General features: G+C 41.8%; 1 protein-coding gene across 1 annotated transcript in view; it reads left to right on the top strand.

Moving 5' to 3' along the window:
* The window catches only part of PCSK6 (proprotein convertase subtilisin/kexin type 6), a gene marked incomplete at its 5' end in the record, with an annotated part of 92,446 nt that overhangs the window by 3,513 nt on the left and 63,137 nt on the right, over nucleotides 1-25,796 (top strand). The window contains 3 exons of the mRNA XM_081337521.1: nucleotides 11,585-11,689; nucleotides 20,938-21,048; nucleotides 25,022-25,165. Of these exons, the coding sequence (XP_081193647.1) occupies nucleotides 11,585-11,689; nucleotides 20,938-21,048; nucleotides 25,022-25,165 (360 nt within the window). The remainder of the gene's footprint in view (nucleotides 1-11,584; nucleotides 11,690-20,937; nucleotides 21,049-25,021; nucleotides 25,166-25,796) is intronic.

The raw sequence follows: 25,796 nt of genomic DNA, 5'->3' as shown, positions 1-25,796 counted from the left end.
AATGAACCTCAGGAAGGGAGATGCATTGCTTCAAAAGGCATGGACCCCTGGATTAAGTGAAAGAAATTTCTAAGAGGTGAGGGTACCATACCAGGGAGGAGATTGGCAAGTCGGCCTGTACTCGGGAGTATGATGAGGAGATACCCAACATCTAAGGCAGGATAGCCATGAATAGCGATACATCGGCAATATGAGCAGGTGGGCACTGTTCTTCGTTAATATCCTTTGTGGAAGCCTTCCATCAGCTTCTGGTTAATGGTTGTAAGAAGATGATGTTGGCTTTGGGCCAGGGCTGATGGGGGTTGTAGTCCATTACTTATAGTCCAAGAGGAGAGTCGGGGAGATTTGTTTTAGGTTATATTGTGTTTGCGTCTGGCTCTGATGGAGCCTTCCGTTCTGCAGATTATGAATTTCTGGTATCATCTTTGGTTTGCAAGTCGAAGAAAGGATTCTTGGCACATGACTGTGGAGATTCTCAACCACCCAGGTCACAGTTGTCTCAAAGATGCTTTTTCACAAAGCAACTGGACTGGTTTTTTTTCCTTTCCATTTTTTTTGTTTTTGAGGAAGGAGAATAAGACATTTTGCTTTTCATCCAAGAAGCTTCATCAGTTGTAACCATCCACCACAAGTGATGAAGCTTCCTGGATGAGAAGCAAAATACTGTTGACTTCTTCCTCCAAAAGCAGTCCAGTTTCCTTTTGAAAAACCACCTTTGAGTTTCTTAGCACAACTTCTAATTATTCTGGTGGTGGTAGACTAGGAATAGATAGTGCTGCTCGAGACTATAAGGTGCTCATGTGATTGAATTAATGACTGCATCTTCTTCCATGCAGGTTAAAAGTGAACTGGTCAAGGAGAAGCGGAATGTACTGTATGGTTCCCTAGCATGCTTATGATTTCTGAACCGAGCTTGTGTAGATTGATAAGCCAAACTGTGGCTTGCTTGTTGAATGTGTTGTTTGAACCCATCCATTATCTGTCAGTCATGGCTGTTTATCAGTTGTATGAACCCACGGCTTAAGCCAACATGATCACGGCTGTGGTCTAGACGTGATACAGCTAAGACAGAAGGGCAAGGAGGAATTCAGTTCAGACAAAGGCACTTTGATCAGTGGCTGGAATCAGGCATAACATTAAGCCTTAAGGTAGCTTGTTTGTGGTTTAGCCATTGCGATTTATGGTTTCACACAAGGGGAAAACTCAACTGCTTTAGTATTCATTGCAGGTTTTAGAACGATGGGAGTCGAGCTAACTTCACTGGGCTAAAGTTTTTGATTTATTTATTGGGCAGTTTGTGTTGGAGGTCCTCTCTGTCACTTTTTCATTTCTTGCAGGACAGCTTTACCCCATGTTCTGATCCAGCGTCCACCTTGTTGACTTTTTTTTCTTCTTCTGGAGATCATCTCCAGGTATTTTTTGGGTAACCTCTGGAATGAGGACAGTATGTTGGACATAGCCTGTGCAAAAAAAAAAAAAGAATTTAAAAGATTGAGTTCTTTTATCAAGGACATTGGTAAGTTATCAGGGGTTATGATGTACATGATTTCCCCATGTGATTAGTAGGAAGCCAGAAAAGAAGGGAACATTGTTAGCAAATATCTAAGCAATCAGTTTAAAGAATTCTTCAAACCATAATGCTGTGCAGTTTCCCAACTGGAGGACTTGTTGCTGTCTGGGAGAGGATTAAGTGCTGTGGATTTAAATGGAAGCTTTGGCTGCACCGCGTATCTTTGGGCCAATAATAATTACAGAAGGTGCTTTTGATGCTTTGCAGAGAATTCTCTCCTGTGTGAGAGACTGAATTCTTACATAGTCCATAAGGCACAACATGATAGCAAAACTAATGTTTGCAAAAACAAGTCGACAGCGGTGCTCAGAAAGGGCCAGGTTATGTCTTAAGTGGGGCGGAAGGAAAAAGATATGCCAGAGATCTTAAATACTTTTCGGCTTTTTCTTAAAATACAGTCATTGCTTAGGGCTTCCCACTTTCTTAAAAAAAACTATATATATATATATATATATTTACCAGAATTTGGGGGGAGTTTGCCTGACCGGTACAATTCTCTCTGTGGGCTGAAGCTTGACATTTTGTCTCTGTGTGTCAATGGACTGAAGTTCACATTGGTCAAAACCCCTAAAAGAAGCTTGTCCATCTGAAAACTCTTTCCAGCCTTTGAGTTTTCATTACGATGACCTCTGTTGAACTTTGATTCTCTCCAGATGTCCTGCAGTCTCTTTTTTCTCTCTGTGTTCTTCAGCTGCAGAGAAGGTTTTGATTTGATTTGATTTATTTTTAATCCTTGCATATTGCTTCCTGTGCTGGCTCAATACTGTTTCTTGGTTCGCTGCTTCTGTCTCTCCTGGTAGCAAGGCAATTTGGGTGCTAAAAGGACTGGTGATAAATTCTAACTTAACTTCAGTCTAGGTAAGCCAACAAGCTCCGATTCAGTTAAATATTTAATGTGCCTGGGGGCAATAAGGGGAAGATTGAATTGACTGACATGCAGTCAGATAAATGTCCTGTAATCAATAGCTACGGTCTACGGCTATGCAAACTTATGGTGGATTCACACAATCCACTAAACCCCAAATTAACCATGTGACAGGGTTTATGCAATAGACTGAACCAGAATCCAGCCAAACATAGTGTAGCTTTCTTTTACAAACCATTGCATATCAGCCTCTTAAGAGGTTGTAATGTAGATTAATTTCAAAACTAGATTTAGAGTTCTTCCAAGCAGTACTACTTGAAGACCGGGTCACACAATATAATAGACAGACTAGACGCCAAAGGCGCACGGAACGCTGTTACCTTCCCACCGTAGTGGTCCCTATTTTTCTACTTGCATTTTTACGTGCTTTCGAACTGCTAGGTTGGCAGAAGCTGGGACAAGTAACAGGCGCTCACTCTGCTACGCAGCACTCGGGATTCGACCTGCCAAACTGCCGATCTTCTGATTGACAAGCTCAGTGTCCTAACCCACTGAGCCACTGCCTCCCTGCCAGATTAGATAGCCCTAATCTAAACGGGCTATTAGTTAGTTAGACTAACAACCAGCTGAAGTTATTGAAAACAATTGGCGTGCTAGGGAGAGAAGATTCCAAGCAGAGTTTGGAAATAATTCCAGCTGGGTTTCTCACATGCTTTTTCTCAGTGTTGTAAGAAGCCTTCCTTGAATTAGTTCTTCATTTGTTTATTAAAACAGGGGTCTTTTTGCAAACATCTGTGCCCGAAGGAAACCCTGTTTCTGTGATGCTGTATCTTTTTCTTTGGCCTTCAAATTTATTTATTTTTTATCCTCTTTGGGCCTCTCCAGCTGCTTATTTTCTTGCACTTTTTTTTGTTTGTTAGTGATGCATTTTCATTCTTGCGTTTAGAACTTAGCCCTGACAACTACAGAGAACCGCGTATCTCTTTGCGGGTGGTAGAGAATGTGAACACTTCCTTTGCCTTGATTGTTTATGAATTTAATTTATACTAAAAATGAAGACCCCGGGGATTGCAGATTAGAACTAGATTTAGAGTTTAGAACTAAATGAACATAATAAAGACCGGAAAATGTAAACTCTTATCAGCAGGGGATCAGGAAGGTAATACCGCAGAAATAAATTACTAACAAAACAGACAAGAGAAGAGCCATTGCAAGAACAGGCTTACGTGGGTTGTATGTACACAAACATAGTAATGTATGTTGTCTAAAAAAAAAGATAACTGATTCCTGATGTCACGCTGGAGAGGAATTTACTGATACATGTGGACACTCAGATTTCCCATGGCCTTATAAAGCATGAAGCTCACCCTGTGCAAAGCAAAAACGATTACAGCTGCAAGCACATGCGGTGTCATCTCCACAGAACTTCTAACATTGGCTCCTGTGAGCTTTGTGGTGGTGGAAATGACTTTCTTCAACCTGCTGAGACAAGTTGGGAAAGGCAGGGATGGTGCTTGTCTCCTGAAACACAGGAGCAAGCCAGAATGCAAAGGAGCCAAGGAGGAGGATGACTGCAGACAAGTATGTAACTGGCTTTACAAGGCTGGGGCTGCCTTGTAAACTGCCTTGTAAACTGGCTTCCACTGTGACCAGTAGCTGACCCTTTACTGACCATTCCTTTCAAAATACATTGCTACTAAGACTGAACCTTCTTTCCACCTGAGATGAAAACAGAAGCTGTGCATTACTCAGCTGAACTATTTGGGTGGTTTGCTAGCTTTGGGCTTAATTTATTCTAACCCAGCCGCTTAAGCTGCTTGCTATCTTACTTTTGACTCTGCCCAGTTGTGTTTTGTTTGTTTTTTCCCTGGAGGAGATGTAAACATTTAATTTTGCAGATTCCCACATATAGTTTGTGGCAGCCCTGTGCAACCGGTATGGGGGAAAAAGACAGAATGTGAGTTGCATGGTGCCCATTTGTCATTTTAGACATTTTAAAAACAACAACAACAACAACAACAACAAAAACCCTGGTTCCCTTAATATACTGCTCCATTTGGAATTGAAAGCTGGAAGATTGCTGAACAGGATATGGGAGAATCAATCGAAAGCCAAGGGTAGCTAACTTCCTAACAAAGCAAATGGGAGCAGATATGGGAGAACTAACAAGGAGAAGCTGCTGAGATTTAACAAGGAATTAAAAAAACACACACAAAAAAAACACTGGGGAGCTAATTTAACCACAACTGCTTGAACATCAGGGTCTTTTAGGACTTTGGAGAATTCCATTGGCTGCCCACAAAACCCCAGACAAACACGGTTTTACATAAAGGTTTTCACAGTGTAATTTCTACCAAAAATGCAAACTTAGAACCAGGGACCATTTGAATGCAGTCATGAGGTTGTGACCAGGTGATCTCCAGGTGTTCTGTTTGCTCTTAGGATGCTAACTCCAAATAGCAGCATTCAGGTCTCTGATGCTTGCTGGTTCCTTCAAGTGGTCCTAGGTGGGACATTCCTCCAAACAAAGGGTTGTTCTGCTGATCTTGCATCCTCCTTTACATTAACAATGTGTTGATTTTTTAAAAAAGCTATTACAATGGGGACACCATTTCCCCATCTATTTTTGAATGTGGGTTAGATGCCAGGCTTTTAATCCTTGCTAAACCAAACACAGGGATGCGGTGGCAAAGTGGGTTAGGACGCTGAGCTTGTCGATCAGAAGGTCGGCAGTTTGGTGGGTCGAATCCCAAGTGCCGCGTAACAGAGTTACTCGTCCCAGCTTCTGCCAACCTAGCAGTTCGAAAGCATGTAAAAATGCAAGTAGAAAAATAGGGACCACTCCGGTGGGAAGGTAACAGCGTTCTGTGTGCCTTTGGCATCTAGTCATGCCGGCCACATGACCAAGGAGACGTCCTCGGACAAGCGCTGGCTCTTCAGCTTTGAAATGGAGATGAGCACCGCCCCCTAGAGTTGGAAACGACTAGCACACATGTGCGGGGGAACCTTTACCTTTACCTTTTAAACCAAACACATTCTCATTGTTCTGGATGAAGGAATGACCCACTTGTATAAGCTGAAGCATGTTTTCTAGTATAAACAGCTGATGTGGCAGCTCATTCAGCCCAGGTTGAAACAGAAAAGGTCCAGGGTTAAAGCTCTCCCACATAGATGTCTGACTTTAATTGAACCATGGTGGGGTGTTTTTTTTAACCCATTTTTTGGGATGCTTACAACATACTGAATTACGGACCAACCATCTTCTGTAGTTTAGAACTGCACGATGTGGTTGGTTGGTTTACGGTTCAGTTGCATGAATGGAGGCATTGACATTTTGCTTTCTATAATTCATTTTGGGGTTTTGCTTTTTAGAGTGTGCTAGACACTATTCTGCAGGCTAAATATAGATGTGTATTTCTCTGCTTATTTATAACCTTTAGCTCCTGGGAGGGAGCAGCTAAGCAAGAATCAAACTTGCTTTTGGCACTCTTTTGAATGGTCTTGGAGGATTACAATTATATTCTGTCTGCACTTCTTTTAAAGGACAAACTCCAAGCTTAAAACAACTTTGATGGAGAACAAAGTGCTACTTTTAAATTACATATGGCCCCTTAAAAGAAAAAGAAAAAAAGTGGGGGGGGAGCAACGTTGTATGTCTATCCTCCACTTCTTCAGCCAAATTGGGGTGTCTATGTAGGATCTGCATGCTGCACAAAATCAAAAATGCATTGGGCAGATGTAACCCACTTCCATTTATTCAGCAAACCGTGGTTAAACAAATATGTTTTAGCTGATATGTTGGATTCTAATTCTTCTCATTACTAGCATTCGACATCTCATTATCCATAAGGGAGCAACAACCAGTTTTTCATTCAGGTATTAGTGGAATTGAACCGCTTCAGAAATAGGATGTAATTTTGTTAGTTTAATTCCCTAGATTGCACGAAAGCGACTGGGAAAGAGGGTATGTAGTACAAAACATCTGGAAGGTACCAGGCAGGTAATGACGAATGTCATGTAGGAATTGGAAGCAAGTGAGCATAGAACATAGAATAATAGAGTTGGAAGGGACTTTGGAGGTCTTCTAATCCAACCCCCTGTTTGAGCAGGAGGCCCTATACCATTTCAGACAAAGGGTTTCCAGTCTTTGTTGTTGTTGTTGTTGAAAGCCTCTAGTGATGGAGCACCCACAACTTCTGAAGGCAAGCTGTTCCATTGATTGATTGCTCTGTTAGGAAATTTCTCCTTAGTTCTAGGTTGCTTTTCTCCTTGATTATTATTTTTTTGTCTTGCCTTTTGATGCTTTGGAAAATTGTTTGACCCATTAAATATTGGAACACAGCTAACATGTGTCCCCTAAAGGTGTGTGTGTGTGTGTGTGTGTGCATGTGTGTGTTAAAGCATTTCCCTGACTGCCTTTTCTCCAGGATGCTATAAACCGTCAACATGACTATGTTTGCCCATTGTGCTAACTTGGTTTGTTTACGTTTTGCTTTGCATGCTATAGGAAACCAACTACTAAACCTTAGTGTGTTGTGTGAACTAAATCAGTTGTGGTTTAGCTGATAAACAATGGCTTAACAAATGGTACTTTCATGCATTATGTAATTCCATCTTTCATCTACCTCCTTCTGCCCTCAAGAGTATATGAAGGTGAAACCTGTTATGACATATGCGTTCATTATATATAAAAAATGAAACATCTGTTTTCCTTTTGTAGGAGTGTTATATTGATTCTGATATAGATTTATGCAGAAAGCCAGAGTCCCATCATGGAAACCTACGGAATGACTTTAAGCTAGTCACACTCTTTCAATCCACCCTGCCACAGGGTGGTGGAGGAGAAAAATTGGAAGAAGGAAGTCTGGGGTTGCTGCCTTGAGCTTCTAAAGGAAATGCAAGATATAAATCTCAACCAATAAATAAATCATAAGAGTTCTAAAATGCAGTCTGATACACCTTCAATCAAAATTAAGAGCACCTTCCCTAGAGTGCTCACCTCTAAGAACTTTGTGGATTTGGTGATATTTCTAACTTGACCAAGCTGGGGTCTCCTCTCCTCTCCTCTCCTCTCCTCTCCTCTCCTCTCCTCTCCTCTCCATCACATAAAGTTGTGATGACATTTGTCCATGGAGATTCTCAATCATCCAGGTCATGGTTGTCCCAACGGTGCTTTTTCCAAAAGGCAACTGGACTTCCTTGGTTTTCTTTCCTTTGAAAATGTTTCACTTCTCACCCAAGAAGCTTTTTTTCTCCCAGTTCTCAGTTCTTCTTCCAAACTGAAGAAGCTTCTTGGATGAGAAGCTAAACATTTTCAAAGGGAAAAAAAACCCTCCAGAAAGTCCAATTGCCTTTTGGAAAAAGCACTTTGGGGATTGTGTGATGACGTTGTTTCAACCTTAAATGATCTGGAGCAGGGGTCTTCAAACTTGGCCCTTTTATGACTTGTGGACTTCAACTCCCAGAATTCCTCAGCCAGCCTGGCTGAGGAATTCTGGGAGTTGAAGTCCACAAGTCATAAAAGGGCCAAGTTTGAAGACCCCTGATCTGGAGGCTTCCTATGATTGCCTCTGCAGCTGTTGACCTGGGGAACATGAATGTTTCTGCAAGTAGTGGGCTGCTTGCTTTTTGCAACTCATTTTCTTGCAATAAGTGTGCATATCCTTGCAGCACCAGCAGAATAATCATGGCCTTTAGCTTCTTCTCAGATGGATGCACCTGTTAAGGGCCGATGGTTTGCTGAACATTTTGATTCCACGGTCTTCCTGCTTTAAAATTTTGGTAGCCATTTTTCAGGTTTCAGGTTTTTCAGCAGATTTTGTTGCTAGAACAAAGCTGGGAAACAACAAAGGTTGTATCGAGTGCTGAATTACTTCCCCCCCCATTTCAGTTGGCTCATTTTTCTGGTAAGAGGCTAAAATGTTTAGTTTATCTATTCACATAAGCCTTTAACCAGAAGATTAGACAGATGGATCGTGCGTCTCTCTCTCTCTGTCTTGGTTCCAGTGGGACTCAGTTCTAGACAATCCAAGGAGATTAACTTAAAAGCGGTAGCAGAACTGATCTTTTGAGGCTCTGCAAATGTGAATATGCAGTCAAGCTGGGACAGGTAATCCTGCCAGTGGGACAGAAGTGCCCAGAGAGAAAACAGCTTGTTCTCCAGAGTTCCTGGGTGATTGAAAAATTAGGCCATTAGAAATGCTTCCAAAGAAAACGTTGGCTTTTAGCAACTTGACATGAGGTATTTCTGTAAATACCTCTGGATTCTATGTGGCTCACAGAGAATCTTAAGAAGGAGCTGCAAACCCACATTTTAAGCATTCTCAATGCTCAAGACCAAAGTTCAAACAACTAATATATGGCAAGCAGATGCTATTGAAGAAGCTCAACTTTAAATGGTGGGGCTTCTCACGAGTGAAGGCATGAAGATGGCGGGGCTTCTCATGAATGAAGGCATGAAGATGGCGGGGCTTCTCATGAATGAAGGCATGAGAATGGTGGGGCTTCTCATGAATGAAGGCACGAGGATGGTGGGGCTTCTCATGAATGAAGGCACGAGGATGGTGGGGCTTCTCATGAATGAAGGCATGAGGATGGTGGGGCTTCTCATGAATGAAGGCATGAGGATGGTGGGGCTTCTCATGAATGAAGGCATGAGGATGGTGGGGCCTCTCTTTGCAGAGTAGATGTTCCCCATTATCTCCTCACCCCCTGCACTTTCAACTCTGTGGAAAAAAATGGGTGGAAGGAACATGAAGGGTTATAAAAGAATAAGGGTGAGGATTCTGTAGAAGAAAGATATCTATTTTGTGGCATCCTTTTTTTGTGGCGGAATGACCTCCGATCATTCCGCCGGGGCCTGAAGACCTGGCTCTTTGAGCTCTCGGGCCCAGGCTGAGGAGATATTCATTTTAATTGGGGTTTTTAATAGTACAGGGTTGATTTAATATTTTTTAAATTGGGTTTTAACTTTTGTATGGTTGATTTTTAACTCCCTGTAAACCGCCCTGAGTCCTCAGGGAAAGGGCGGTATATAAATGCAATAAATAAATAAATAAATAAATCCTTGGTGCTCTCTGAGCTTGGTTGTTTCTTTGCAAACAGCTCAGAAGCACCAAGAATCCCACAATTTAACCCTAAGTTACAAATATTTTCTTCTATTCATATGTGTTCTGTCGGACGGAGGCTATTTCCCCTTTAGTAAGGGAAATACAATTAGATTTCTATCACTCTCTTTAAATCTTTATGACGGTTGCCAGGATATTATAGGTACAGTTTTGTATTTGTCTCCATGTAGGAATTAAATCTCATTATGCATATTTTATTGTATGATCTTTTTACTAAATAAATATTTCAGTTCAAATTCTTGTCATCTAATATATATTAAATTAATATTAGGTACCTTTTTTAAAAACAAAACATTGGCTAAATATAAGTCTAATAATCATGCTTAATCTTTGTGGTGTCTAGCAGTTGAAAATGAGTAGATGGCATACAATTAATCAATCATACCTAATCAGGTCTTTCATTATTTAAACGTAGCTTTTCCTAATCAGATCTCCTGCCAAATGTATTGGGGGTAGATGTCATCTATGTTCACACAACACCTTAATCTGGTGCTCTTCGTTTAATCAATTATCTTAGTTTGCACAAGAGATTGAATCATTAACTAACCAAGCATGTTGAGCTGAACTTAATTAAGCTTGTCAATAACCAAGCCTAAAATATCTGTGAATTATCTACTAAGTCTTTACTTGATGTGGTTAAGGCTGTTGGGTGGTCACAAGCATCTTAAATTTTCCTGGTTTTAAACTGCAGAGCTTTAAACTGGTTATGAGCTTTGGCTTGGTTTTGGTCTTCCTTCTTCCCCATCCTTTTATTTTTGGGTGCCAAAAATTCAAAATATTCAAATTCCAGACGAGCTATTCTGACTTAAGACGCCATGTTCAGATGCTGCTCCAACCTTGCTAGAAGTGTGCAAGATGACGGTTTAATGTTCTAAGCTGAAAGTCACCTTAAGCTTTTAGTTCAAAATACTGGGATGTCATCGGAACATTGCCTAGGAGATATAGTTTATTGGATTTCAAATTGAGCCCCAAACGGGGCACTTCAAGCTTAAACGTTTTTGCATTGTAATATGCAGAACACTGAGAATTTGAGAAGATTCAAACTTGAATTATTATGTTCCAACTTCAAGGCCACTTTCTGTCAGAAAGTGCTTGTGCTGTACCAATGGTTCTAGAAATGTTTAAGCATTTCAAACTCAGTTTAAAACTGGAAACAGTGCTGTTTGAAACGTTTCTGGAAAAGTTGGAACAGCCCTGGAATACATCCAGTGTCACCCTTCCTGGGTAGACCAGACAGGAAATACAACCCAATGAGCTAATTCTATTTTATTGTAAGGCCGCATTGACAAAATCTTGCAAGTCTGAAAGTATAAATCTCCTGCCATCTCTTTGACAACCTGAAAAGCTGATGGGAGGTCCCTTCTCAGCCTCTTTCATTGTGCATCGGTGGGTTATGCCTTCTCTTATCGGACCATTCCCTAAATAGCATTTCTTTGCTCTGTCTCTCAAGGTCTTCCACACATACCATTGCATCTGATGAGGCCAGATCAGATTGTTTTGAATTTGAAACAACTGTTTCAAGCTCAAAATATTTTTCACATGGCTAATTGTGTAGAGCAGTGGTTCTCAACCTTTTCTTCACCACCGACCCCCTTTAAATACCTCTTGTGGCCACGGACCCCCCCAGGAAAACTCAAGATTTAGAGCACTAGGCTTAAGAAACAATCCACTGACCCCCTGTGATGACATCGTGGCCCCCGCAGGTTGACAACCACTGGTGTAGACCTCTGTTCTTGGAGAATTAAAAATCTCACAAATTCTTTTGCGTTGCTCCTATTAAGGACGACAAAACTTTCACCCCACGTTCGTTCCCACACATTAGCATAGCTATAATTGTTTGTCGATGCTGTCTGGTAAGTCTACCATTGAGAGATCTGAAGATCACAAAGTCGAGAAAGGCTAATGGAAGGTATCAGAAAATATCCCATCTCAATATATTCAGTACCTCCTCTGTACCTTGAAGAAAGCGAATACTTGAATTGGTCAGTTTCCTGACTTGTTTCTGTACCTCGACTGTTATAGGTTGGGAGCTTGGAAGACTATTATCATTTCCATCACAGCAAGACCATTAAAAGATCAACCTTCAGCAGCAGGGGTCCACACAACTTCCTCAGAATGGATCCAAAGGTATGTGTGTCCAACACTGATATCGCCTCTCACAAAGGCCATCGCCAAGGTGGCCCCAGGTTCCCAAATGAAGTCAGCCAAGTAAGAAAAAAAATCTGTGGAAGCCCAAAGCATACTCGATCGGTAATAGCTCTAATTTCATTTCCACGTATGTTACTTTCCTGGTTTTTATGTTGTGTGTTGTTGAAAGATATTCTAAAATGTGCTTACTCTGTGGATCTGCTTTTCTTTAAAAAAAAGGCACTCTATGAATTGGTGGCTGTAGTGGAAACAAGGATGGTTTTTAAGGATAGAAAACTACAGAGAAGTAGCCAAATACTATTGCTCTAAGCTAGTTTTGAGTGCCACGTAGCAGACTGAGCGCCTGTTACTCGTCCCAGCTTCTGCCAACCTAGCAGTTCGAAAGCACGTAAAAATGCAAGTAGAAAAATAGGGACCACTACGGTGGGAAGGTAACAGCGTTCCGTGCACCTTTGGCGTCTAGTCATGCCGGCCACATGACCACGGAGACGTCCTCGGACAAACGCTGGCTCTTCGGCTTTGAAACGGAGATGAGCACCGGCCCCTAGAGTCGGAAACGACTAGCACGCATGTGCGGGGGAACCTTTACCTTTACCTTTAAGCTAGTTTTAGCTTCCTCTCCTTCCTTTTTTCTTTTTCTTTTTTCCTTTTGCTTTTCCCTTTTCCCTTTCCCTTTCCTTCCCTCCCCTTCTTTCCTTTCCTTGTTTCTCTCTTCCTCTCCTCTCCTCTCCCCTTCTCTGAGTTACCATTACATGTTCACGCATGTAATCTGTAAACCAAGGTTTATGGCTAAATACGTGTCGCAGATCCAGTCATTTGTACTTAATCCAATAAACCGATGGGTGGGGGGGGGGAAAAACCAAACATCGTGCTGAGCGAAAATGCAAATGCAACTTAATTAATAAATAGGCTTGCCATCATGCACAGAATAGCCATGGCTAATTGTTTTTATCATCCATGACAGGCAAAGAGGCATCATTTCAAGTTGCTATTCGCTCTCCAGCCAAGGCTTTCCTTCACCTTTTCTTCTCTGTTGGCACTATCACTGAAGTGGGGAATGTGTCATTTCTCAGCTCTGCTCTTTCAGCTGAGAGCTTGGGAGGAATCTTTAATAAGAGGGCTGAATATTGCTTATTCTTTTTTTCCCCCCTAGCTGTCCTCCACCCTTCCTATCTTCTTCTCCTTCTGCATTGGAGCTGATTCCGGCTGTTCTGGAGGAAGAGGTCTCACCAACCACACACTAGAAGAGGCTGCCAAATACCTCCATTCCTCTTCTTTCTCCCTCTTTTCCTGCCCTCTATTATCTGCCTGGGGAATTGTTCTTGACCCTCTGGCAGTTTCCCAGACAGACATTCTAGTTCTTTTCTGAAGAACTTTTCCTTGGGCAGTAGTTCTTTGTGCCCTTAGTTATCAGCCTTGTGTGTCTGCTTTCTTTTTTTTTTTTAGGCCAAGTTCTTGAGAGAGCTGCCCTGTCAAATTGATTCCTTATTCTCATTATTTAATGGGCTCCTTGATCCATGTAAATCAGACAGGTCATTCATTCAGCTCAGAATGATACTGTGCTGACCCAAGTCCCAATGCTTTGCGGTGGCGCTGGTTCCCTGGTCTGTCAGTCTTCTGTCATCCATGATGACGATGCTGCATTATTACCTGTGATTTGGTATCTGAGGAGCCTTTTGTCTTAGTCTCAAGTTGCATAACACAAAAATGGTCTTTCCATCCTTGTTTGTGTCCTCCCCCCACCTGGGTTCCAGGCTCCTGGATTTTCCCAGTTTCCTCTGCCTGTGGTCTTGGGGGTCTGGTCTGATAATCAGCTGACTGTGATGCAAGTTCTCCTACAGGTTCACAGGATTAGGAGATGGGGATAGACGGTAGGGTATATTGTGTAGTGGGTTCAGGACCGCATGGAAACTCCAGACAGATGAGTACAGCAAACAGCTCTTTATTGTGGTTAGCACTGTACTGAACAAAGGGGCTTACCTGTACCCCTTGCCAGGTATGCTCTTGCCAATCCGTTCATCTAAATCTCCCGCCGAAAGCTAACCAGCCAACCCGGTTACGGTACAGCACCACCTGGTGGTATTTGCAGAGCTGCTGCTTAGACCCCATACATAACAGAGTACATAGCTTCATTGAACATGCATTGATTGATTTATAAGATTATTACAATGGTCACCTGGTAGGTGTCCTCTCTCTAGCCTTAATCCTAGTCCAGAAGAGGACCTTTCTAGACCTTCTAGGTGATTCTCATATTTTATCACATTGCAGGACTCTATGTTGGTTCCCTGTTCAAGCTGTTTAAACTTCTAATGCTTTGGTTACAACCTTCCTTGATCTGTTGACCCATATTTCTCCCCTACAATCCTATTTGTTCCTTATGTTCCACTGGGCAGGGTCTTCTCTCTGTTCCCCATCACCATCTCCAGGCTTCCTGGCATCAGGGACATTGTCCTGGGACTGTGGGATCAACTCTCTCCTTATGGTCACTTCTGTCAAATTCCGATGACCTTTAAAAACAATATATTTTTTTGTTTGACCAGTATATTAGAATGAGGCCCGTTTGTTTTACTCCAATCTAATTAAGTTGGTAGTTTTTCAAGTTAATATTTGCTTTGTATTAATTATGAATATACGTGTGCTCTGCTCTTTCATGGGGTGTTGTTTTAAACATTTATGACTGTTGAGTTTGACTTGGATTATAAATATCGGCTTTATAAGGCTGGCTGTTAAGTTATGAACTCATTTTATTGGACTGAATTGCATAACTATTGGGTTTCCTTCTGATTTGGATCATGCCTCAGTAAGGTATGTAACACTCATAAGAATACAAAGAAGTAGCTAGAGCACCAATAGCTAATGATGTTTTTTCCCCTTTTACTAATAATCACTAAATTTCTACATTTAGAGAGTTACTAAGAGACAGTGGAATATTTCCCAAACTGACCTGCTAAAAAAGCTTTCAGACTCTTCTTTAGGGTCATATGATAATTGCTGGAATATTTAATATTCCTTTCATTGATGAACAGGAGTTGTTTTCATACTACTGTGGATTGGATTAAAAAGATGCTAATTAGATCTAATTGTCTTTGAAGAAAGAGGGTTATGATGTGCTCTACCAATTGAGTATTTTGTCCTTTGGGTTTTTGGTTTTTTTTGGCTAGTCCATCATTCCTTTTTTTTTTTTGGATTGAATTATACATCCCTATGTCTTTGCTAAGGGATGCGGTGGCTCAGTGGGTTAGGACGCTGAGCTTGTCAATCAGAAGGTCGGCAGTTTGGCGGGTCGAATCCCAAGTGCCACGTAACAGAGTGAGCGCCTGTTACTTGTCCCAGCTTCTGCCAACCTAGCAGTTCAAAAGCACGTAAAAATGCAAGTAGAAAAATAGGGACCACTACGGTGGGAAGGTAACAGCGTTCCGTGCGCCTTTGGCGTCTAGTCATGCCGGCCACATGACCACGGAAACGTCCTCGGACAAGCGCTGGCTCTTCGGCTTTGAAACGGAGATGAGCACCGGCCCCTAGAGTTGGAAACGACTAGCACGCATGTGTGGGGGGAACCTTTACCTTTACCTTTATGTCTTTGCTATAGGGCATTCCAACCTTGTGGTGGATTATTAACACAGAAGCAAATAGATAATACTGTATCTACTTCTTCCCTGTGATTTGCATGAAGATTTTGAAACGCACACACAAAAAAAATCATTTATTTTGATTCTGCTCGGTCAATAAAGCTTTGCCAATTGCTCATTCTTACCCTGCTCTTAATTGTGGGAGGTTTCCAAGAGCCCTGTTGAATTGCAAAGCTGCCCTTACTAGAATATTATTATTTTTTAAAGCAATAGACTGAAAGGACAGATATCATGAACAGAGAAAGGAGAAGAAAAACCTTGTATTCTTTCTCCTGAGCAGATATGGCATATTTTTCTTTTTTCTTTTTCTCCTCAAAGTCACTGATGAACTGTTGATGAGCATCAACAGTTTTCACTAGCAATCCATTTGGGGAGGAGAAAAGGAGAACAATCTGCTTCTGTTAGAACAGGGGTCTTCTAACCCTCAGCCCGCCCTGCCCTAACCCTAACCCTAGCCCTAACCCATTCCCCATATAATTGCAGGGTGAAATAGAATTGGAAATAGAATTTAAGATTTGAAGTCAAAAAATAATGTTGATGCTAATGGATGTAGCACCTGTCTGCAACTCTTTAAAGTAGCTGTGTCTTTTCCTTTTTGAGCTGTTCTCCATAGCTGCTACAGTCTTCAGTTCCAGGAGAAGATGCCTTTCATTTAAGAATATTTATTATCTATCTATCATCTATCTATCTATCTATCTATCTATCTATCTATCTATCTATCTATCTATCTATCTATCTATCTATCTATCTATCTATCTATCTATCTATCTATCTATCTCTTTCAATTATCTATCTATCTATCTATCTATCTATCTATCTATCTATCTATCTATCTATCTATCTATCTATCTATATCTTTTGATCGATCGATGCCATATCCTCTCCCTAAAAAAAACTTTTCACAGAAAAGTTTGTTCTCACACAAAAGGTTCTTCTAATGCTGTGCACAGAAATACACACAGAGTATATACCCAAAGCCTGTTTTGTTGGTTGTATCTCTCATGCAAGTAGACAATGCACTTTCACAGGTATTGCATTAAGAAGATCTTAAACTAGTCTCTGATAAAAAAAACAAACAACCCTCTCAGTCTTCCAGCTGACCCCAAACTGTAAAAGTTCAAGTTTTCTATCACCTTTTGGAAAGTGTACTTTTGAAAAGCTCAAATAGGTCTTCAGTTCTGTAATTTGATCTTATTCAGCAGCAAGAAACAATGGCAACTGACTGAAGGTCCTATCCCTTGGAAGAAAAACATTTGTTAACTTTTCAGAGCACTATCATATTTCAAAGAGATGCAAAAGAGACTCTTGGTGCGAAAATAAATGATTTCTGCAATAGAACAGGTGTTTAAGTTATTTAGCAATGTGTTCAGTTAGTATTGACCTAAACATGCTGTCCAAAATTAGCCTGGCAGCATTCAGGACTTGGCTTTATTTTGATTTCATAATAAAGGAGTACATTTCTAGTTTATTTTAGGAGGATGGATCGCCCTTTGACTGTTCCATTTAATGTTACTGTGTGAATATGCAAATGATAGTGGCAGAGCCTTTACTTTCACTGACAAATAATGCCACCTGGAATTCAAATGGCAGAGAAAACACTGTGCAGTTCTTGAGAATTCTTACAAAGAAGGAGTTCGGGAGGGGAAAATGAAAAGATAAGTAAATTTCATGTCATCTAAATGAGCTGATGCTTTTCCAGCTGAGACTCTTTTTCCAATTTATGCAAGTGTTTTGTAGAAATTTGCATTCCAAAAGCTCCCTGAAATCTGCCAGTGTAATTAGTAAATCTACTGCCCTTTTGCTCATATTGAGCAGATTGTCCTGTTCAACCTGACGGTACGGTCTTAGATGGGTGTGCAATGAACTCTTCCCAACTGCTCAGCAGCAATTTGAAGAGGAGGCACCACCAGCTTTTCTGCCATCAACCTTGCCCCATTCAGAACAGGGACAAGAGACACCATGCGCTGGAGAAACTTCTCTCATCTCCAATCTGGGCCAATGAGAAATAAAATAGCACTAGCACTACCACTTAGACTTATATACCGCTTCATAATGCTTTATAGAACTCTCTAAGCAGTTTACAGAGTCAGCCTATTGCCCCCCCCCCAACAATCTGGGCCCTCCATTTTATCGTCCTCGGAAGGATGGCAAGCTGAGTCCATCTTGAACCGGTCAGGAGCAAACTCTTGACAAGGGGCAGAGTTAGCCTGCAGTACTGCATTCTAACCACTGTGCCATCAGGGCTAATCAATTGCTTGAAGCCTTGGACTACAGAAGTCCTTTCTGTTGAATGCTTTATGTATTTATTGGAGTATACACACACACACACACACAAATATCTAAGCGTTTCCTAGAACAGGGGTAGGGAACCTTGGTTCTTTTATGACTTGTGGACTTCAACTCCTAGAATTCCTGAGTCAGCACGGCTGGTTCAGGAATTCTGGGTATTGAAGTCCACAAGTCATAAAAGAGCCAAGGTTCCCTACCCGTGTCCTAGGAGGAAGAGCTTCCAAGCCACCATTCCCTTGCAAAGCCTTCTGCATTGCCAATTCCAAAGAGGGGAGGAATATGAAATAAGAGGTCCTGCTAATGGAGAAACAGACTACTTGCAAACTCATCATCCTGGAGCATTGTAAAGAAAACCTGAAGTTAAAATTCAAATACTCAGTAGCTGAATCAGAAATAAACCCATTTCTCTCTCTAAAACACAGCAACTCCAAGGCTTGCCATCTGTAAGAGAGTTTGGGAAAGGCTAGGCTGGAGTGTGATTTTTCAGCTAACAAATTTGCCTGGGTAATTTTTTATTCTCTTTTCACAACTTGCACATCTCTTGGCCTCTGTCATGTCATTTAGACAAGATTAAAAATAGCCTCGCAATCAGCATCCAATTAACCACATGAGGGTTTGTGCACATTTGGGGGGACATGATGGATTTTTAAAGGAAATAAATGTGCTGAAATGTTGATAAAAATGCCATTTTAAAAAAAATGGAGAGGAAAAGCACTTTTTCGCCACACACTGTGTCCGTAGCCTGAATCCCAAGGTGGTGTATTTCAGTGGTTGGATTGGACAACCTCTGCAGCCTTTCAGAGATTGGTGGATTACAACTCCCATCACTTCTCACTGTTGCCCATGGTGCTATGTGTGACCCATGGAAAGCAACATAGCTTAAAATCTGGAAAACCAGTATATGAATAATAGCATTTAAACATTTTAGATGAATAAATCCATGGTGGATTTATTAGTGGAGGTCCACAGAATTGGAAAATTACTTAAAAACATGTCTGGGGAAGGATCAAATGTATTATTTGTCGTAACAAAAATCAGTTATGGGGTCCTTGATGCTCTCTGAGCTTGGTGGTTTTCTTGCAGATACTTTGTTACCCAAGTACGTAACATCATCACTGGGCGCTGATGACGATACCTAATTTGGTAATGAAATGTCTCCAAGAAAACCACCAAGCGCAGAGGGCACCAAGGACCCCACAGTTCAACTATGAACTACAAATATTCTCTTCTATCAGAAATCAATTACTTTTTGGTGACCATCTTGAGACCCCAATCATAAAACTACAGGGAATTCTTCACCAGGAAAGGACACTGAGAGACCATGATGTACTATATTTGGTAGTTCTTCTGGATTCCTATAGAGGAGTCTTCAATGAGTTGATTTGGCCATAGGGCTGCATCTTCAGCATGCTGTATTCTATCTTTAACTAGCTTGGAACAAACTTATTTTGTCTCCACACTACCGACCAGCTTGATAGAAACGGCATAGCAAGGCATTCATCAGGACCAGGTCTCCTCAAACCTAGGTGGTTTCTGGCTACTCCAGCATCCTCAGCAGTAGCCATGGTGGCTGGGGAATTCTGGACATTACTGCCTTCATCTCAAGAAGGATTGCTTAGGTGAAGGGATGATTGTTTTAAAATGTGTCCTACTTTTTTAAGCCCCTCATCATGAACCACACTACATGAAAGCCAGGCTGTTTGAGAAAAACAGCCCAGGCAAAGGTTTTTAATATCTTTAAGGTTCTGAGGCTAAAGATGTTTGATGATCTTATGAACAATTACTCAGGAATCCGTTGAGCACACATTAAACATCTGGTGATGTTCCGTGCAGTTGCTAAACAGGCGCTGTTTGAAAAGGTCAGAGTTGTCATTCCCCCCCCTCCTCAGAACTTCTATTTATTACTATCAAAATGTGAGGCTTAAGCTATATATATATATAAGATTCTCATTTTCTGAGATTCTGTGTTCCTTTGGGGATTCTGCTTACCTTGGCGCTTAATCCCAGATTTCATGGTTGTTTTCTCTGATGCTGGGAAGGGAAAAACAACAACAACAACAACACCTATTTCCTTTCTCCACTTGTGCGGTGAAGATCACATCATTTCCAAGTTTTATTATGGTAAACTTGGTCGGTTTATAATGGATAAACAATATTTAGCCTCCCATTTTCAACGTGCAGGAGATTTATAATTTATTTTGTTAGTGTGTGAACAGGAGTCTCCAGCTGCAGAGCAGCTGTTGTAGCAACGCTGCACAGCAGGAGCTATAGAAGTATTATTTTGACTTTGATGAAAAGGGATGGAAATTATTTTAACAGGGAAAATCGTTTTTTGTTTTGTTTTGTTTTGTTTTGTAGCATCGATTTGATTTGTCGCTGTGGTTTGGTCTCAGGCAGGCTAACGACTAAAGATGGCGCTTCTTGTTTCTCAAATGTGTTGTGTGTTAGAAAATAAGACCTACAGTATATAAGAGGAAGAGAGCCAGGTGTAGTGGCTAAGGCACCAGGAGGCTGTGAATTCTAGTCCTACCGAAAGCACAAAACCTGCTTGGGTGACTTTTGGACAGTATCTCTCTCAGCCCTAGGAACAAGTAGGCAAGGGACAAAACGTTCCTGAAAATGTTTCCAAAAAAACTGCAGGGATTCATGCAGGCCAGACATCAACACTGACTCAACAGCAAAAAGAAGGGAAGTAAGAAAAATTGAAGCCCACAAGTCGTTGCCAAGTTTTGAAGACCCTTGGTTTAAGGGGTTGCCCGTTGATGCTATGGAGGTGCCTAGTTTGCTTCCCACCACCCTTGGGTCCTGGCATATTCTGTAGCATGGTTCCCCTTTTGAATCTAAAATGCTACACAGTCTTCTTAAGCCTCTTGTTTTGTAACTTCCTATCTACTAGGTAAGAGTGACAGTTGAGTGCTAAAAAGCAGGGCTGTGAACTGCAGAATAAAGAATGGGATTCTTCATATAACAAGGTGTTTTACGAGGACAAGAACCTTGCCTGGGATGGCCCCTAGTTTCTAGAGTCCTTATCTCAAGAATCCCACCAGAGATTTTTCTCTGTCTCTTTTTTCAAAGACCCGAGCTACTGCTGGTGACTCTGGGGATTTGCTTTTACTGGTTAACGAGAGTCACTTTTATCTTTTAATGTCCCTGTTTGTTGTTGTTCAATTATCTTAACGGAGAGCCATTGAGGAGGCATCCCAGGAGCCAGAAGTCAAAAACTGAGCTGTCAAATACCCGGCTCTAAGGAAGCAGCTCTTTAAGAGAGAAAGCAAAAGGGATAAATGCGACTATTTTATCATCCTCCAGGTAAAGTGGGTGCAGCAGCAAGAAGTTAAACCAAGAGTCAAAAGGAGAGTCCGACACAACCACCGCTTCATTTCATTCAATGACCCATCTTGGCCTGAAATGTGGTACATGGTAACTATACATTTTGTGTGTGTGTGTGTGTGTGTGTGTGTGTGTGCGTGTGCGTCTCTCTCTCTGCGTGTGTGTAAAGAGCAGCTATTGCCATAGGAAGCTTAAGATGCCCCAATCTTGGAATGATGTCACAAGGATGTCGTTTCATTCTTTTAACTCATTTTTTTAAATCTTTGTTTGATTTATTTCGTCTTCGCTTTGTTTTATTTGGCTCTCCTTTGCTTCTCATGTGTACAAATTGCAACTGTCTTTATAGTGGTTTTATTGGCTCTTACTGCATTTGAGCCTGCTTGAATGGGTTGTTTTAGTGTTGCAGCTACTTTGCTAGTCATGGACAACAAAAATCATAATGGTAGGAAAGATTTAATAGTCGGACAGAAATGGTAAACCCTGCCTAAACATCTGACTGTCTGGGTAAGCAAAAACCATATTGGTGTATCTGCTCAGGTACATGCAGATGGGCAATAAAATTAATTGCTGGGTAACAGAGACTGAGAACCCCTGTTTGGTACGATGAACTGTAAGTTTACCTATGGTGAATTCAGCTTGCAGGTGAATCGTCCTGTCTATCTTTGTGGGTTGCTAGAAGAACCAAGCCAGAAGTGCTCCTCTTGAGCAGGGGTCTTCAAACTTGGCCCTTTAATGACTTGTGGACTTCAACTCCCAGAATCCCTCAGCCAGGCCTGAGTGCCTGGCTGAGGGATTCTGGCAGCTGAAGTCCACAAGTCATAAACGGGCCAAGTTTGAAGACCCCTGCTCAAGAGAAACAAGTTCTACAGACGAGGGTTTCATTCTCTGTATTTATTAAGCATTTTCATATACTAAAAGACTAATTAAAAAGGGAAAGAAAGAAAGAAAAAGAGATAAATAACGTTAAGAAATATATAAACGACTCCCCACCTCCTCGCCTCCACTTTCATGAGGCCTGTCTCTAGTCTCTGGGTGGTATTAGAGACCTATTTTGAGGTCTGTGTGGCTGATCTTAAAAATTTGGATTGCGCAAATTCTAAGGCTCCAAAATTGGAGAAGGGGCCAAGTTGTGCCTGATAAGGACAGTGTGCTATTGGCTTGGCTTCCAATAATTTGAGGTCTGCAGGTGACCTCTTGTCTCAAGTACCATATACCTGTGGACCCTTGAGGGGTCATGATATCATCAAAGGGGGTCCGTGAAGGTTTGATGCACTAGTACTTTAAATCTTGAGGTTTGGTAGTCGGTGGCCAATACTCCATGGCCACAAAAGGTATTTACAGGAGGACCGTGGTGAAGAAAAGGTTGACAACCACTGCCACATACAATATCAATCGACCACAAATCTTTTCTAACTGATTTTCTATAAGTCCCCACAAAAAGAGAGAGTTTGATTCTCTCTGGTTTCCACCCACCCCCAAAACAGCAAGAGAAGTTGGAGAGGAAGGCTCTGAGAATTACACAACACACAGGCAGACTGATACAAGAGCAGACATTCATTCAGAGGTGTGGGGTTTTGTTGTTTTTCCTTGAGTCCCACGCTGTGAAAGACATTTGCTGGTGTGAAAACCACCTTGGAAATGGTCAGGGTGTTCCTGAAAGTCTTAAAATAACAGCAAAAACAGGTTCCTCAGTGGTTTGCTTGTTGAATAGCTGAAGCGGAGCTGCTGTATGTTGGAACAGGCTGCAACTTCTGAACAGCCTACAAGGGAAGTTTCACATCTAATGCTTTCCAGTAGCTGGTCTTGCCAGCTGCCAGCAGAAAAGGAACATAGCTGTGGTCAAGTTGTTTCTGTCTGGTTCAGGCTGCAGCTATAGCATCAGGTTAAATCCAGGAAAAGGACTGGAAGTGAAAAAAGCTTGATCTTGGAAATCAAACGAGCTCTCCTCATTCAGCAACCAGTGCCAGAACCTGGCCTGTATTGGAACTAATGCAGTAATTCTTTCCTAACCAAGAGAATGGCTATTTCATATTCAAATAGGGTTCATGTAATGCACCAAAGGATTGATTAGGAAGGTTTAAACTTCTACTAAACCTCCGGTATCTCAATTCTGCATTCACAAAGTTCTTGCTTAACACTTGATGACCATTTGAAGTTACGACAGACCCCTCAAAAGGTAGTTAATGACCCCGTTCCAGGGTTCCAACGGCTGCACACATAAACACCAGGCAATCCAATGACCACATTTTGGGCACTTAGCAACTGACTCACTTTTATGGCCAAGTGCAGCATTCACCGGTCATGTGACTGGGATTTACAAGGGTTTGTTTGTTTGTTTTTTTGCCTTTTTGCCCAGTTTCTGGCTTAAACTGTCCATAGGAATGAATGGACTTGCTTTGTGACTACCAATGTTATAACAGAGTTGGAAGGGACCTTGGAGGTCTTCTAGTCCAACTCTCTGCTCAGGCAGGAAGCCCTATACCATTTCAGACAAACAGTTGTCCAATCTCTTCTTAAAATCTTCCAGTGTTGAGTATTCACAACTTCTGGAGGCAAGTTGTTCCACTGATTAATTGTTCTAACTGTCAAGAAATTTCTCCTTAGTTCTAGGTTGCTTCTCTCTTTGATTAGTTTCCATCCATTGCTTCTTGTCCTGCCTTCAGATTGTGGCAACCCCTGAGATATTGAAACACTGCTACCATGTCACCCCTAGTCCTTCTCTTCATTAAACTAGACATACCCAATTCCAGCAACCATTTTTATACGTTTTAGCCTCCAGTCTCCTAATCATCTTTGTTGCTCTTCTCTGTACTCTTTCTAGATTCTCAACATCTTTTTTATGTTGTGGTGACCAAAACTGGATGCAATATTCCAACTGTGGCCTTACCAAGGCATTGTAAAGTGGTATTAACACTTCACGTGATTTTGATTCTATCCCTCTGTTGATGCAGCCTAGGACTGCTTTGGCTTTTTTGGCAGTTGCAGCACACTGCTGGCTCATATTTAGGTGATTGTCCACTAGGACTCCAAGAGCCCTCTCACAGATATTACTATTGAGCCAAGTACCACCTATGTTTGCCTTACAACTGCCACTTCCACTTAACAATTGCCATAATAATGCTCATAAAATCAGGCCAGTCACATGATGGCCTCAATTTACAACTGTCATGGCTGATGATGGAAATTCTGGGTTCCATTATAGCCATAAGTCAAGGATCACTGTATAGAAGCCAACCAGGTTGGGCCTTGAAGGTTATCTCCCCATTCCCAATGGGATATAGTCAGTGCTTTTTTTGTAAAAGAAAAAGGTGCCGGAACTCACACATGTCATACAACCCACCTTGCCTACCCTACAAGGTTCCATCCAAAAAAGGTGCCGGAACTCCGTTCTGAGCGTTCTATGAGGAAAAAAAGCCCTGGATATAGTTTTTATCACAGGCTGAGCGCAAAGATAAATGTGGGACACACAAATCTCTCCAAGAAATGGGAAGGGCAGAGGACTTGAGAGGGGCAGCTGAGCAGACACAATTGATTCTACTGCCTGGGGCAATGGCTTCCTCTATCTCCGTGGTGGTGAACCTATGGCACACATGCCACAGATGGCACGCAGAGCCCTCTCAGTGGGCACGCGCGCCGTCGGCCCAGTCCAAGGCCTTCAGCTGGGTTTTATAAAACCTTTTCACTTTAGGCCTCCGCCACTGTGTACAAAAAAAAATAGGTTCAATCAATCAATTTCAACTTCTTGCGGGGAAAAAAAAGATCTTGCAAAGTTGGACTTGACTGATTGAACTTTTTAGTCCCACCCAGTCTGCCGTTGCCACCACAGCCACGGCCACCCAATGGGCCACACCCACCCAGCACCCGACGATACATAAGTGGGTTTTGGGTTGCAGTTTGGGCACTCGGTCTCTAAAAGATTCATCATCACTGCTCTATCTAATCCAGGGCTGGTCCTATCATTTTCAAACTCAGGGTAGCTACTGGAAGCCCATCTTTCTGATTGAGTGTGACAGGTATGGAAAGGAAAGCAACACAGCTCACTCATTGCTGTCTTTGTTCTCAGCATTGTGAAGACAACAACAGCGAATGCAGGTCTGAAATGAATGTTCTGGGAGCTTGGCAAAGAGGATACACCGGCAAAGGTGTCGTAGTGACTATCCTTGATGACGGCATAGAGAGGAATCACCCCGATCTTGTACAGAACTACGTAAGTAAAGATGGAAATGATTTGGCACATGTTTTTGGTTGTCTACTTGTACAACATAGGGAAAAGAAGCAAGGAAGTTTGCTACACTCTGCTATGATGTCAGCTGACTTCGCATTATCTCAGCAGAAAAATAATCAAGGCAGTTATTCTGGAAGTGAATGAACATAAATATACCCGTCCCAGGATAGTGTTGCAGGATCCAATCTTGACTCGTTCACTGGGACCAAAGGTTTAGTCTACCAAGCTGTTGGGCTTGTGCTGGAGCCCATCATCAGAGATTTTCTCTGTCTCCAGAATATTCTGGTAGTCTCCATAACAGAAGGAGAAACGGAGTAGGATCTCACCTGCAAATGGTCCATAGGTTTCTTCTGTCACCTGGTCGGCAACTGTGTTCCCATAAGAAAGAGTGGGAGAAAAATTGCTTTAAGAGTTCCTGAGTTTGGAGTTTTGTCCCCTTTTCTTTCTCCATCTTTTTTTCCCTTGGATGTTGTGCAGAGGGAGGCCATCTTTGGATGCAAAGCAAGCATCTGATACGGGCTCCCCCCCTCCGTACATTCTTGTTTGAGTTAAGGAGATGGCAACAGGACAGCAATACAACACACAACCGCTGGTTACCTCTGTAATGCCTCTG

This window comes from Vipera berus, assembly GCF_964194415.1.
Source record: "Vipera berus genome assembly, chromosome: 12".
In the NCBI taxonomy this organism is placed as follows: Eukaryota; Metazoa; Chordata; class Lepidosauria; order Squamata; family Viperidae; genus Vipera; species Vipera berus.
Note: the sequence above shows the minus strand (reverse complement) of the source record. Positions and strands in the feature narration are given on the sequence as shown.